We start from the raw sequence: 16,458 nt of genomic DNA on the forward strand, positions 1-16,458 counted from the left end.
GTGTGTAAATATGAGCATGGGTAGCCTGTTGTCTGTCTACATTCAGTTACTCTTACTGTAGATAGTTTGTACAAGAACAGCACTTAGTCTTTTTCAGTATTTTACAGATAAAGGGATCTTTGGCCATTCCGTTTTGCACAATCACTCAGCATCATCCAGAGTCCTGGGTCCTGTCTTTCGCGTTTGGTCTAGGTAATGCCAGATCAGTTTTGTCTGGTGAATCTGCAAGACCCAATTACAAATTATGTCAAGGTATTTCGAAGATGTCCTGATGCCGTACACTATAATAACTTTCCCATGTCCTTTGGAAGATGGTGCTGGCCATCACCTTAGCAACACAAATTGACCACCTTTATTAACAGTGAGGTCGAGGTGCATGACTGATGGATCCACATAAATTGTGAGATGGTGTAACTTATAGGACTGTTGATGCAAAGGAAAATTCAGAAACCAGTACGGTTGGGACTTCTGGACCACTGGCACCACTGCATCAGGAACACTTAAATCTGCAGCTGAAAGCCATGTTGCAGGCCCATCATGTGCAGAGGCTGTCTTGAATTTGACTCCTGATCTTGAGCTATCTCTTCCCCTTCTCTCTCCATCCTCTTTCCTCTCAACTTACTGTTTATTAAAGGCCGCTGTGCCAAGACAATAATAGAAAAATGGCGCTCATATCAACAGCCGGTTTTTTTGTGAACTTTCCATCACCTCTCTTTCCTACAGAACATGCTGCTGAGCCTCATTTATTTGTTCAAATCATGTCTCCTACCCCGTAGGTGTTCACAGGGATCTTTGCAGGGGAGATGCTTTTCAAGCTTGTGGCTATGGATCCGTACTACTATTTCCAGGAGGCCTGGAACTGTTTTGATGGATTCATTGTGACGCTGAGTTTAGTGGAGCTGGCTCTGGCTGATGTTGAAGGCCTCTCTGTGCTGCGGTCATTCCGATTGGTGAATACTTATTTTATCCCCCATCCCTCGCAACACCCATTCTTCAAAATCCCTTAAGTAAGAGTGTCACTGTGCTTCAATGTGATGACTAATCTTTCCACCTTTTCCACTCTTCAGCTGAGAGTGTTTAAGTTGGCCAAGTCCTGGCCAACTCTCAACATGCTGATCAAGATCATTGGTAACTCGGTGGGTGCCTTGGGAAACCTGACTCTGGTGCTGGCCATCATCGTCTTCATTTTTGCTGTGGTGGGCATGCAGCTGTTTGGAAAGAGCTACAAAGACTGTGTGTGTAAGATTGCTGCTGACTGCGAGCTGCCTCGCTGGCACATGAACGACTTCTTCCACTCGTTCCTGATCGTCTTCCGGGTGCTGTGTGGAGAGTGGATCGAGACCATGTGGGACTGCATGGAGGTAGCGGGGCAGGGAATGTGCCTCATTGTGTTTATGATGGTCATGGTCATCGGTAACCTGGTGGTAAGCGCCCAACCTGGTATGCTGTTATAATGTTCCGCATATTGAAAAATCAATACTCATTCATCAACTTTATCCATGTGTGTTCCAAGGTGTTGAATCTGTTCCTTGCCTTGCTGCTGAGCTCGTTCAGCGCAGACAACTTGGCTGCGACAGATGACGACGGCGAGCCTAACAACCTCCAGATCTCTGTCATGCGCATTAAAAAGGGCATTGCCTGGATAAAAGCTAAGGTGCGCATACTGGCGGCGAGCCTGCTGCGGAAACCTCCCATGGAGGACGAGCAGAAGCCTCTGGAGGACATGTGTGACACCAAGGTGAACTACATTGGCAATCACACCGGGGTCGACATCAAACGTGACCTGGATTACGCCAAGAATGGAAATGGGACCACCAGCGGCATCGGCAGCAGCGTGGGCAAGTACATGATTGATGAGGACCACATGTCGTTCATCCACAACCCCAATCTAACAGTCTGCGTGCCCATTGCTGTTGGAGAGTCTGACTTTGAGAACCTCAACACAGAGGATTTCAGCAGCGAGTCAGACATTGAGAACAGCAAAGAGGTTAGTAACTCATCAAACATACAACAATCCATGGAAATAAAGTGCCTTAAAAAGGACTTTTACACACTTTGTCATGTTACAACTATAAATGAATTTATTGGCATTCTATTGGCAATGTTTTATAAAGAAATAAGCTTAAAAATTTGCCTTGCAATGATAATCAATTCTCTTTACCCTAATGACCCTGAAATACATATTGCATCAGATATCTCCTGATTAGTAAAGGCCACCTGAGTGTAATTTAATGCCAGCCTAAATCCAGCTGTTCTGTGACAGCCTCAGAGGTTTATTAGAGTACATTAGAGAACAAACAGCATCCATCCTCACCTTGAAAGTAGCTGGTGGCAATGTTATGATATAGTGATTTCTTCAGCAGGCGCAGTGACTCAGGTCAGAACTGGTGGGAAGATGGATGGCGCTAAATACAAAGGATTCCTGAAAGAAGCCCTGTTTGAGGTTAAAAGAGAAAAGACTTGAGACCAGAGCTGCAGTGGGATAGTTTAGATCAAACAATGTCATGTGTTAGATTGGCCTAGTAAAAGTTCTGACCTACATCTAATTAAGAATCTGTGGCAAGACTCAAAAATTACAGTTCATAGATGCTATCCAGCCAATCTGACTGAGCTTGAGCCATTTTCCAAAAGAAGTTTGTTGTTGTCACATAAAACACTTGAAAAAGTTAAAGGAGAAGACACTTTTTCAAGGCACTGCAATGATCCAACTGATGTTGTTTTTATTCATTTTCTGCTTCTCTTCACTGTGAAGTCTTCTCACTCTGAACGGTAAATGGTTGGGTGTGGCTAGCTGCTGTGCTGTGTTCAGACTCTAATGTAACTCCATTACTCTAGCAACGTCTTGTGTGACCGAATCAAGCAGACAGAGTAGAAGAACGGATGCCCGCTAACATGTGTCTCCTGATAAAATGCATTTAAAAAAACTTTCAGTGCAAATGATCTGCCATTTGATATTCTATTTAAGTGGTCATCTGGATAATGTCTGATGCTCTGGATTGCTGTAAAGTGGTTCTCACTACAAAAAAAAAAGACATTTCTGAGTTCAGTTTTTTTCCACTTAAATACTTAATAAATGCAGCTTTCCTAAACAGTTCTGCAAGAGCTTCCTGAGATTTTTTCTGTATTTGAATCTGTCTGTATGCATCAATAATGTTTATTTGCATCTTTGCACAATTTTGCGTCTGCTTATCTGCAGCTGGACGACACCAGCTCGTCAGAGGGCAGCACCATCGACATCAAGCCAGACGTAGAGGAGGTGGTGGTAGTGGAGACGGTGGAGGAATACATGGAACCAGAACCATGCTGGACAGACGGTGAGGCCTCTGCTTGCACTGCACCCCATTACCTCCACTCCAGTCCACACCAGCTTCCCTCTTGGCTGGATGGGAAATAGAAACCGGCAGGATTCCAATACGAATGATCATTCATGCGTGGTCACTGCTCATCAGTCTGTCTGTCCATCTGATGCTTATCTATACAAGCAGAACTTCCCTGGAAAAATAAAAATGGTTTTTCCCTTCAACCTTAAGTTGCTTTAGGAACTAGCAGTGCAACCGTGAAAATCAAATTTAACTGGAAATATCTTCAAAAGCTTTCTGTTCAGGATAAATAAGAACAATTGTATATATTTTTGCAAAATGCACCTGCAAAATATATCATGGTAATAAAATTTTGTTGTCAAGGAAACATTTGTCCAGAAAAAAAATTAGGGGACATTAAGAGTCCAAAACAGATATTTAATAGAATTAGTTTCAGCTTTTAAAAAAGTTGGCTATGAAGATGTCCCAATCAAGGCTGTTAACCTTATGCAATATTAAAAGTACAATTTAAATTGAAGACAACTAGCAGGTATAAAATATGTATTCACTCAGGCCCAGGAAGATATCTATTTTTAGACACGGATCAAAACACAGGACAGGACTTTGCATTTAATATTTCTCGCCACTCTTCCCCCCCCCTTTTCTTCCCCTGTGTGTTTACAGCCTGCGTGGCCAAATATAAATGCTGCGACGTTGACATCACCATGGGCTGGGGGAAGAACTGGTGGTTCCTCAGGAAAACCTGCTACCTGATCGTGGAGCACAACTGGTTTGAGACCCTCATCATCTTCATGATCCTCCTCAGTAGTGGTGCCCTGGTGAGGAGGACTTGCTTTTACCTTTTGCATTTTTTGAAAACAAAGAAATAGAATTTTCTAGTATAATTTACCTGCAAATGGAGCTCCAATCAAGTTATGGCCGGTTTCTGATTTCTTTGGGATGCACTTCAGTTGCTAAATGTAAACAGTAGAATATTTATTTCTAGCCTACTTGCCGTGATTGTACACAAAAGAACATTTATTCCTTTAAATCAACGACAAAAAGGCATTGAATTAAAATTTACACTGTCTTTACCATCTTCTTAATATTTGCAATTAGCATGTGTAGATAGCATCAGTCTCCATGTGTCTTGCTTAAGAAATCTAGACTCTTTCCTTAATGCTGAGATTTCCAAGATTTCCAAATCTAGCAAGTTCCATGACAGAGATTCAAAGATTAGATCGATAAAACAGAGCACTGTTGTAGTATTTTCAACCTATCTGCTGAAGTCTGAAGTCAATTATCATCCCAAGATGAGCTGAAAATAGAGGTAAAAATGACTAAAACAGCAAAACCACAACATCTTAAACTTAGTTCAAACTCAGTGAAGTATAGCCTTCACTTTTAGCAGCCCATAGTAAACAGCCGACTTGCCTCCAGATAAACTAGTTTTGTTTTCAACTTTTCTGATCCCTCTGCTTTGATTTAAAATACCCTAAATTCAGAAATTAGGTAACTTTAAACTTTAAGGACAAAGTTTAGTTTGTAATAAGTGGCACAATCTGATAGCATTTGGGCATTCACCGATTGGGAAAAAGATTTGAATTTTGAGGTGAAAATTGTTCAGTTTTGATGATCAGCCAATTTCATGGTGCATTTTTTCTTTAGTTATTTTGAATTCTATTAAAAATGAGAAAGAAAGTTTTGCTCAGGCTCCAATGTTTTTGTGAAAGTAAGAAAAATGGAGAAGTAGGTTTGACAGCCTGGTTGGTGGAAGACCTTCAGTGCTTGTGACTGATGAATTGTCCCATGAGTAAATCAAGGTATCTATTTCTGAATAGGCTTAGAGCTCAAGCAACTAAAAGTGCTGCTAAAATGAATCCTGTAAATTATTACCTTAAGGTTTTGTTTAAATCGTTCATGCAGAGGAGGATTTTGTCCTCTTGTTTTTGTCCTGTCATGGCCATGTCTGTCTTAACTTTTCTGCAGGCCTTTGAGGATGTGTACATTGAGCAGAGGAAGACCATTCGCATCATTTTGGAGTACGCCGACAGGGTTTTCACCTACATCTTCATCCTGGAGATGTTGCTGAAGTGGGTTGCCTATGGCTTTGTCAAGTATTTCACCAATGCTTGGTGCTGGCTGGACTTCTTCATTGTAGATGTAAGTCAAACTCTTCCTTTTTTTATGTGTGCAAAACATTTGAGTAGTTACTTGCTGAATCACACCCTGGTTCAACAACAACACACTGTTAGACTCCTATAGACTGTAAATGAGCAAAGAATAATCTTAACTGCAATATTGCTATGACAGTTTAGAAATATTTGGTTGTTTTCTATTAGACTGTTTAAAATCAAATTAAATGCATTATATAGCATTTGATTTGCATTGTTCTATGTATGTGTTGCCCTTTTTGTTGTCTATTGGGTGTGATTATGTTTAAAAGGTCAAGATATTTAATAAATATCTGCTTCATGGTTTGCACAAGGTGAGAGGATGTTTTGTAGAATAACATTATCATGTTTTGCAACTTTTGCTACAGAGATAATGTCACATGCCTCTTTCGCCTTTTACAAATCCATCCAGCAACACTTTGGGAATCACTCTGAGATGCTTGAATATGTTCGCCACACAGTGTATCTGTTTATTTAGGAAAAGTCCATTCAGACAGATTTTTGCTCAGACAAAACTTTGTGCTGGGCTCCCACTGAGCCTTGAAAAAAAGGTGCTAATGTTTATTTATTTTTTTGGCTTGATTAAATACAGAAATACATAAAACTGAGTTTATGGAAAGTACGTTCTTGCTTTCTTTATTGTGTTTTTAAATAATTCATTATTAAATATACCAACCTTATTCCTGGTGGTGGTGCTGCTGTAGGATGGGTTGTGTTTGGCAAGAGCTGCAACAGAAAATTGTTTTGTTTTGGTTTGTAGGGATGTAGGTTTTTGAATCAGCTGCTGTACAGTTTAGCCAAATTATGTCTTATTTAGTTGCAATAATCATACACCCTGTCCTGTTTAATCTCAGACATGTCGAATAGAAATAGAAACTGTGGCTTCAGCTGGTTACAGTTGAAAATGGCCTTAAAGATTCACTGGATTTTATCTGTGATCAGGAGATTATTTTCCATCAGTTACCAACAGATGAGGATTCAAGATGAACGTGAAGAAAGAAAAACATTTTTAGAAACCACCAAAAGCAGTTGTGGTCTTTTTACTTGTTACCTAAATCCCACAATGGAGGAAAATGCTCACCCCACTCCTTGAGCATTCACGCATCACCAGGGATGAATGATGAGTTTCTGAAAATTGTTTCATCTGCTTGGAGCAGATCAAGTTTGATTTTTAGGCGTCAGAAAAATGATATCACGCATTCTTAATATCGATTTTGCAGAATAGAATTTTTTAAAATAATGTAAGCAAAAACATTTCCATTGGATTTTTTACTTAGATTCAAGAAGCAGGTCAAAAAGAGTTTTAGATGATGAATATGGTATAGTAACACTATAGAAAATGTAAAACGATCCTCTGTTATTGATTTGTTTTTGATAAACCAGCCATATTCAAGTCATACTCAGAGCAATGGAAGTGTCAGATACATGTTTCTGTAAAACCGTTAGTGTCTGATGTTTGATATGTGCCTCTGTCCTCTCTGTGTACTGCTCTGCTCCTTGTCTCAGTCAAGACAGAAAGTCAACAACAGAATATCTTAACTCTATTCCTTGGCCACTTTGCACACACCAATCAATGGGTTTAATTGTATTTATTCCAGTACTAATATTTGATGATTTTAAGACTTTTTTCAGTATTTTATTTGAAAGAAATATGTCAATTTCATTGCCATACTTCTTAGTAGAAGTATGTCTTATTCTTTGAGTATTTAAAATATTCAAATACATAAAGCATAATTATTTTTGCTTACCAGCTTGATATTGCTTGATTGATTTCCTCCTTAGTGGCACAAGTCTATAGAATAAGAAATCAGATTTTTGACATTCTCCTTGAACTAACCACCTCTCTGCAGTGTCCAACACCTCAGCCAATACCTGTGAATGGACTCCTATCAAATCAATTGCCAGAAGTTGTCTGCTGGATTATTTTGAGCTCCTCTGATATCCCCCATTTAGTATTCTTGCATGTATTTTATCATATTGCATTCTCAAATTTAACTTTATAATTTATGAATATGTGTAGCCTAAAATAGAAATTAAGCAGACTGTTTCAGCTCATTTTAATTAATAATGTCAAAGTTTGCCTATATCTGATTATAGAGTTTGTATTGATTTTAATTACAGCATAACATTCAGTGTTTCTGGTTATTCCAAATGTAGATTCCCTTCCTCTTGTGTGTCGTCTACCCAAAGTACTTCAGGCAATGCGGGGGTCATGCTTCTCAAGATGTTAAAACATTTTATATTGAGTGACATCCCTCTTCCCCTCTTTATCCGTCCTCCTTTCATTCCCTCCTGGAAGTGTAACCTCAGGATTGTGGTGATATTGTGCTGAGATGGTAATGATGGTGGGTGACAGGCAGCTAGCGGTAAGTTTGGTCTTCACGAGCGCTCCCCCTTTTGAAAAACAAGAGCTAACAAAAGCAAGAAAACAAGTTCTTGATGAGTCAGGGCTGTTGTGGCCTAATTGTGCCTCTTCTGTCCTGTGTTGTGTGGTGAAAACATTGCCATTGACTCATAAAGGGGGGCACCATCATTAGACCAGCCTGTTTCTTTGAGTGTGACTCTCTGTATGGGTTTGCTCCTCCTTATTTTCCTGTTACTGTATTTTTTTGTTGCCCATTTCATTTTTGTCAAATTTTTCATGTCAGAGGAAAGTAAACTGTGTATGTTGAAGGAATTGTTTTACTTTTTTTATTGTTGCTTTATTTAGTTTTTGAGGAAGGTTTGTGTGACATAGTTTTTAGCAGTCTACAATAAAAAGAGGTTAGAGATTAGCGAATCAATGATGCATTTTATTAGTGAGCCAGAAGACAACTGAGTTTTTCACAAACAAATATATTAGCAGAGAATATGTATTAAGCACTCATCTGTAGCATTCTAGTGTAACTTCATTTTCAAACTTTACTTCTCTGCTGACACTGATGGCATTAGCAAGATCAATATTAAAACCTACGTACAAAAATTATCTTACTAAGTAGTTGCCAAAAGCAAAATTTGGTTAATGGATCATAAGAAACCCTCCTTATTTTGACAAAAATAAGCAGGGAATCATAAAATATAAAGTTTCTAACTCCCGCTGACAGCTAGCTAATGCTAGCTATTAGCTAAACCAGAGATTCAGTTTTGGCTGAGGTTCAAATTTCTGTCCTTCTCTATGACAATACCACTGGCAGCAACACTTTGTCTTCTAAAAAACAACATAACTTTGATGTTATATTTAGCAAGTGATCTAGAGTTTTTTTTTTGAGACTCTGTGAAAATAATTAGCGTTCTTAAAGGCAACACACATTGATGGTGTCATTAGAAAGTATTTGGTCAAATTGTTTGGCCCTCATATCAAAGTCAGGAAATAGTTTCCTAGAAAATGTAGCATTTTACTGCAAAACCCTGTAATCTGAAACAACCTGAATTTGCTGTAGAACGGTTTATAGTGTCGTTTCTTATTTTACTAAAGCATCTTGTAACACTCTTACCGGTCTAGTACATAAAGTAAACTTTTGCTAATTTACAGAGGAAGGACCAGAAACACTGGACCAGTACTATGGCAGCCATATTGATTGCAGTTTGCTGCACAGTTAGCCTAGCAACAGACATTATTTGGCTAGAAAGCTTGCTACAATGTAAAGAACTGCTTCGTGCAAAATTGATGAAATATCTAAATGTTTAGGATAGCTAACAAAACCTTGAGTTTTAGTTGTTTAGATTTTGTAAATTTGCTTTTTAATAGGCTATGGTGTGAGTAGGTTTTAGCTTAACTCCATAATAATTTCCTCTTTATTCTCTGAGCAGAAAACAGTTTTGACTAGTTAATACTGGATGTAGGAGGCAGACTGCTCATCACCACTTCACACAACTTACCTCAACAAAAAGAACTATTACTTAACCTCAATCTTATAGCATAGGTGTCAGGATCCATTCATCTTTCGTTTTCACTCATAAAGCTGTCATGTTTTGTTGTGCTTTCCTTTTGTTTTTAGTTTGCTTTTGTTTGGTTTGTGCTATCGTCATCATGGGATCACAGCCCCAGATGTCATTGGCCTTGCCTTGCAGAGCTCTGTGAGAAGGACGCTGAGACAGTGAGGCCACTACCGCAGAGCTGGCCCAGCTGGGGGCCAGAGCCCAGGGGCCCCGAAAGGGGGGCTCTCCAAAGGGGTCAGGCTAAAGGTGACAATTATCCCAACACTGTAGTTTAGATTAAGGCAAAATCTTTATTTAACTGTGTGCCCATCAGAATAGCTGCTTATTATTTTGAAATGCAGAGTTTTGGATTCAAAAGGGGTTATGCCACAGAGAAACTGCTCTGAGCAACGTTGGCAAAATCTAAACGAGAGCCCTGTCTAGATGTCTGTGACTCTATGTTTCAGCAGTATGAGGAATCCTCTGAGAGGAGAAAGACTGAATGCATTCTGACATCTACCCAGCTGCTCTTTTTGACAGTCATTCAAATGGTTTACATGCTCTACCTGTTGTAGTTTTTCGCTGATGATTTCATCAGTCAAAATGAAGATTTTGCCAGTCTCAAACCTCCCTCCGTGATTTTGGTAAGCTTTGGATGTTGTGTACTTATTGCAGTGAGTTTGACCAGTTGGTGTCGGTGGCTGGTTGGAGGTGCTTTCACATGTGTTTACTGTTGATATTTTTTCCTTATTTGTAAGGAACTGGGACACCCCCTGTGCCACTACTTGTAGCATCCAGCTCAGCAAGATTAATTCAAGGGAGGAAATGAGAATGAGAGAAAACATTTTTCGTAGCAAGGATTTCGTTTTTGCCTCTTTAACAAAACAATATATTTTATAACGGTGATTGAAAGACTATTTCTTCAACATGGAATTAACCAGTTTAGATTTGATCAACCCACACATTGTAGATTTTGAACCAGACGTCATCAAATGCTCTTTTAACTCTTTGAAAAATTTTAATGCTACATAAGGCAGCCATTAGGAGACTGTCACTAATACCTGTTGATGCATATTTGACACATACCTATAATCTTATTGGAAACACTTTGCCCCCATCAAATGTTCAATGTTTGGCAAGTTATAACTAATGTCCCTAATCTATTTTCTTTGGTATATTCAGATTAACTATATTTACCTTATTTAGCACAAATTATTTATTTTTAATATAACTATAAAAAGTGTTAATAAAATGCACTGATATGATGCAAGTGAAAGGCACTTGTTTTAAAGTATTTTGTGTAAGAGGCTTTTGAATCATATTCCTGCGTGCCTCTCAATAAAAGACTTCATCTTGAAAATCTCTTCCTGTAATGGGGTTCTAATGACACTTCCTTAAGCTGCACCAGGCGCTCAAGTCTCGCCACTTTCCAAAGAACATTAGTGTAGCTAATGGACCACACTTCCCATTTTCCATTTCTTCCTTGGTCAACAATGCAATCCTGTGTTAAGCCCAGATCCAGCTACACAGCCTCAAACCATAACTCTGGCCACTGCAGATAATGTTCCCACTGATTTGATTACTTATTCTTTTGAGATAGTTGCAGTGATGTTTGTGGGATAATGACCCTACTTAGGGATGCATTGAGTGTCTTTAACTGTGGTGGGCCACTTTAAGCGTTTCTTAGCTGTAGGAATCCCTGGGTTTGCAGATGCTGGATGGGGATCAGGGGCTGCACCAGTTTCTTTAAGATTATGTCCTGTTATTGTTAACTGTGTGTAACTCGACTGTATTCTGTGTTCTTTTGTCCTTTCAGTGCCATCCAGTGCTAATAACTATAACCGGTGTGCCCTTGACCTCCATCCCTGTTTTCTTGTGTGTGGTTCATGTGACTGTGGCTCTCCTTTTTTGACTCTAAACGCTGTGTGACAAGTTGATTTGATGTCTGAGAAGGAAAATGACTATATGACACTCTTGTACATGCTCACCTGTATTCTTTCTCTTAGGTTCCATTAGTTTCTCTGTCTTAAATTATATGGGAATTTATGCCTGAAGAGCGACAAGGAGAGACAATGTTAGAGGGGCAAGGGTAAGGCTCTCAAGTCTGTTGGGTTTTTATCAGCTTCCACAGGGCAATCTCTCTCCTTAACCTCCCTCCCCAAATCCTCCCCCTCTGCTCTTCCAGTCCTTTCACTTGTATCTTAACCATGTAGCACTCTTCTCTCTCCTAATTTACCCTCTGTTTGAGTTTTGTGTTCTTATCTCGTCTCTTTCTCTCTCTCTTGCTTTCTCTCTCTGTTTCTCAACCACAAATTTCTTTGCAGGTACACAGGACTTTTCACTTCTCGTCAACAGCCCCAAAATAACAGCCAAATCCCCCTAATGGCCTACTGCTACTAAAAAAACATTACCACACACGCAAAACCTATACTAAACAATGACCTTCTCTCTCAGTGTATATACATGTATAAATGCAATATTATACATGCATATACATGCATAGATTTATGTGTGTGTGTCAAGCAACTCTCCGCCTACACCAGGGCCGTCTCTCTTCCTTAGTGAATATTCTCACTTCTAACAGTTTGGAACCTCTTTTGCTTCTCTGTTTTTGTGTAGGTGTCTATAGTCAGCCTTGTAGCTAATGCGCTGGGCTACTCCGATCTAGGGCCCATTAAATCACTCAGGACACTAAGGGCCTTGAGACCCCTCAGAGCCTTGTCACGTTTTGAAGGGATGAGGGTAAGATCCAAAGCTAAGCAGCTGATCCTTCCGCATGCCCATTCAACAGTTTAAAGCATGCTAGAACTGATCTAAAGGCAAAGTAAGAGAACAACAGAAAAGAAAAATCAGAAAGTTTGGGGGACTGGTTCTAGAAAGCTAGGAAATGAAAGCCAAAAACAGTCACCTTTCCATGCGCAGTGCTGCACCATGCCTTTGTTAGACTGAAAGAATAAGTCATGATGCAGCTGGGAGTAAAGTAAGAGCGAAATCACATTTATTTGGATTGGATTTCTTTAACAATTAAACGTTTTTCAAAAGCCTGCAGAAAATCGATTTGCTCGAAAATCAGAAATCTAAATTTTTCCACAAAAGCTGCCTCATCACATCAGAGACGAACTAAAAATTCAGACTACCTCATTGTTTTCTTTCCTCACTGATTGGCCAAAGTGAATGTGAAATTGGTCAAAGCTAACCTAACTTACATGTCATCTCATAGAGCATTCAAACCAACAATTCAATCAACCACTGCTTTCAATTGAGACCCCCCCTCCACCCTTCCACATACCCCTCTTCCTCTTCTTCCTCCTCCTGCTCCCATAACCTCCTCCTTACCCAGTTCACACCATTCCCCAATGCACTGAGAACAACCAGCGGGAACCAGGGGGAGCTGCAGGACACCAAAACACCTCTGCCCAAAACCAGTCACACCAAAACCTTCCCCTTAGAGGAGTCTGTTTTATGCAGGTAATTAGCAGAAATGACTCTCTGCAGGAGTACGTCTTGTTTTTTCAGCAGCCTCATCCAGTGCTGGTTACTGCTTGAATGGCACTCTGGGTGAGCTGCATCTTCAGCGCCCCAACAACATCCTAACATGGTCCTTATGCATTAAAACACTGAAAATATCTTTTCTTTTCGCAAATGGATTAAAGGTTCTGTGTAATTGAAGTTGCTATAGAGAATTTTAGAAGAACATAGTTCAGGTTTGACCAGTCAAGAATCTTTAGATTTTGTGTTAGGGAAACCCTAACAAAGTCTTTAAAAAGATGCAACAAATGTTACCCAATGTTTTAGTTTTACTTTTTTTTTTTTAAATATCTGCTCATCAAATATTTTATTAAAACAAATAAATTAGTCTGCTAATGCATTTTGGAAAGTCTCCTGGTGTAAAGTTATAGAAGTCACAGATGGCTTATATGTGAAAAAAAAAATCCACTGCTCTAGCCACCCCCTTGGGTGTGCCGCCCTGAGCAGTAGCCCATACTCCCCATATCAAAAACCGCCACCGTCTCCTCCTAAAAATGTGCAGATCTGATTGGTCATCCCTGTGACTGGTGTACCGACAGTTTGCGCCTGGTTGTTGTCACCCGTAGTTCACTCTTTCTGAATCTCTCGATGTCTCAGTTCAAGCCTCCGCTATCTTTCACTATCCTCATCCGCTAGTTTGAGATTCTCCTCGTTAGCTCAAACCTTCCCCACCTCCTCCTCTTCATCCCCAGCTTCCTCCCCTCTCCTTCACCTCCCCACCCTCGTCCCCCTGTTTTTCCACTCCACCTCGACCCCGTGTGGCTGGGCCGGTCCGCTGAAGGGTCAACACACTCTTTCCCGCTTGTCCAAGACTTTTATACATCAGAGATGGAGACATAAACCACACACTCACAGAGTTGTGGCTTTGGGTAGAAAGTATTTGTTAAACTTCTGCCGTCATCAGATGTTGGAGTGAATCATCTGACTAACTGATCTGCCATCAGCAAATTCTGCAGGCAGATTTATAACTTTCCTACATCTTACATGCTGAACTCTTAAAAGCTATTTTGAAGCCGTCTTGTTATTCGCGCATGCAGGCAGAAGCTTAGCAAATATGCTAGGCAGCCATTTCACTGACAACATTTCTGCTCTCATGTCATAGCACCAGACACTTTAGCATATACAGCAGTCTCTGGGTTCCTGTTGCCTTCCACTCACACAGGAAGTGAAGCTGGGAGGCAACAATGGGCCCAGTTAAACTCTGACATTTGAGTTCTGGGTTGACAGTGGCCCGCAATTTGACAGCTGCTAGACAAAACCTTAACCACACACAGAAAATGTGTCTCCTGTATCTCCCACCACCCAAAAATGACAATCAGGAGCTGAAGGCCTCTGAAATTAACAAGGAGCCTGATTCCTTTAAATTGTAGATATCCAGCGACTAAAATGTGATGCCATTGCAAATCAGCAGACATCAACGCTTTTAGGCCCTGGATAAGCTTTACGGATGGTTTGCTGAAACTGAATTGGTTTTAACCAAAGACCTTGTCATTTTTGGGGCTGAAAAGCATTCCACATCAACTGTCTACGGTAGCACCAGTGCCCCTGTGAATTAGTGCATTCACTGGACGCACATGGTGAGAAAGGTGAGGGCGGCCCAGTAATGCAAAAATGCAAAGGAAACAAAATAATAATTTGACCCTGCTGTATCAGTTTCTTTTCTTTTTTTTTTACTATGTCTATGTTCATAAATTGAATTACTGTTTTGTTTGAACTGAAAATGGAAAATTGGAGGTCAAAACAATAAATAAATGAGTGGGGAAGTACATGAATGGAGAGATGACACAATAGGAAAGAGATTTAAAATGTTAAACTGATGAGAAAATATTTTATCTTTGCTGCTGCATCTTGTCACTTAAACTTTAATATATTTCATTGTTTTTGAAATAGACAAACACAAAAAGGAATGTTTTTTTAAAACTTCTTTGTAAATAAAAATCTGAAAAGTGAGGTCTGTTGAGGTAAACTGCAGAGATACACAGCGAGGAAAGTCTAATAATGGGACAACTATGAGTAGTCCACAGTTCTAGTGATTGAGTTGTGCTCTAGTCAGCCACAATCAATGTAAAACCATTTTGCATCACCTTGAGTATATTACTCCAGCCATGGGGGCCAGATTATGTTGTAAAAATGGGAGTGAAGGTGATAAAGTAAGGAGCATCAATAGCCGCAACATGTTTGTCATTTTTTATCTTTTCTTTGCTGTTCCTATCAGTTAATTGCTCATCAATATGTTGATGCAAAGAGTTAAAGTTGGATGATGTTGGAAAAAGTCACTGGGATTTTTGAGAAGCACAAAGCACCTTTGACTGTATCTGCTGCAGGCGAGTTTATTTGGGATTAATCATAGGTATGAGGGAAGTTGAAACATGCAGCTCTGTAATTAAACTGACTGAGATTCTTCCCTGTACATTGCTGTTAACCGCTCCACTTTGCTCCACTTTGCTCCATTGTTCTGGTGCTTATGATCCCAACCATCAAACATGGTGGTTGCTGCGGCATGCTATGGGGAGACGTTTCTTCACTACGGACAGGGAAGCTGGTTAGAGTTGCTTTGTTCCTGGAGCAGATATTTACCCTGACAGATCAGCAGGTGCAAACGCCAGTTCTACTCAATATTGATTCAGGAGGGCTTTATTTACAGGCATGCCACACTTTTCAGATTGTTATTTATAGAACATTTTGAAAACTCTGAATGACTTTCTGTCCACCTCACAATTACATGCTAATTGGTGTTGATCTGTATCTTAAAATCCCAAAACGTCAAACAAATGAGGGAGCAGAAAAAAGTTTTAAAATGCTAAAAGTTAATGATGCGTTTTTAGTCTGAAACTTTGCTTGACAAACAATGTCTATGGACTGTTTTATTATTATTTTTTTGTTTACTTGTCTTTCTTTTTCTCTTGATGCTGCTTGCTTTTAGTGTTTTGGGCAGTGTGATTAGACTATTAGTATAACATGACATCAACCAAGTTTCAGCATATTATTTTTCTTCTGGCAAATCTGCCTGACGAAAATGACACCTAAATAAATATTAGTTACAGTACTCTGACAATTATACTTTTTTAAAAAAAAGAAATATTTCAAGGCTGATCCGGTTGAGGGAGATACTCATTGTACATTGTGCTAGCAAACTTCAGCAATAATCTCTCTATCCACACATTTCTCTATTTATTTATGTATTGATTTGAGCGGATTCTTGAGATTGCACAATGCCATGTAACACGCATGTGTAATAACTGCCGATGCACATTCTGCATTTTTGAAAGCCATTTTCCCTCTTTCTGAGAATGCTTTCTACACAGCATGGCCTTTGTTATTTAACAGAATTAATTTGAAAGCGGTAAGATTGTAACTCGAACCAAGCAAAGAGTCATTCTCTCAGCGAGTTCGCTGGCACCACTGTGGAAAAGCAATTCTGCAGTCTGTTGTTTTGTAATTTAGCATTTGAGATTTGAGGAATTTTCACAAGTGTGCCCTCCATTATTTCTGCGTTCAGCGCTGAGAGAATCCCGCTCTTAGAGCTCCTCCCTGTCTGTTTGTTAAGAGGAGGGAATATG

The 16,458-nt window shown here is 39.7% G+C and overlaps 1 protein-coding gene across 6 annotated transcripts in view; it reads left to right on the top strand.

Annotated features, from left to right (window-relative positions):
* Positions 1–16,458, top strand: part of LOC102235612 (sodium channel protein type 8 subunit alpha-like) — a 64,471-nt gene that overhangs the window by 38,222 nt on the left and 9,791 nt on the right. For all 6 annotated transcript variants that reach the window (XM_023332426.1, XM_023332450.1, XM_023332416.1 and 3 more), the window contains exons 15-21: positions 777–950; positions 1,068–1,424; positions 1,514–1,987; positions 3,197–3,314; positions 3,984–4,138; positions 5,289–5,462; positions 11,990–12,112. In XM_023332426.1, coding sequence (XP_023188194.1) covers positions 777–950; positions 1,068–1,424; positions 1,514–1,987; positions 3,197–3,314; positions 3,984–4,138; positions 5,289–5,462; positions 11,990–12,112 — 1,575 coding nt within the window. The remainder of the gene's footprint in view (positions 1–776; positions 951–1,067; positions 1,425–1,513; positions 1,988–3,196; positions 3,315–3,983; positions 4,139–5,288; positions 5,463–11,989; positions 12,113–16,458) is intronic.

Source organism: Xiphophorus maculatus, chromosome 1 (assembly GCF_002775205.1).
Source record: "Xiphophorus maculatus strain JP 163 A chromosome 1, X_maculatus-5.0-male, whole genome shotgun sequence".
NCBI lineage: Eukaryota > Metazoa > Chordata > Actinopteri > Cyprinodontiformes > Poeciliidae > Xiphophorus > Xiphophorus maculatus.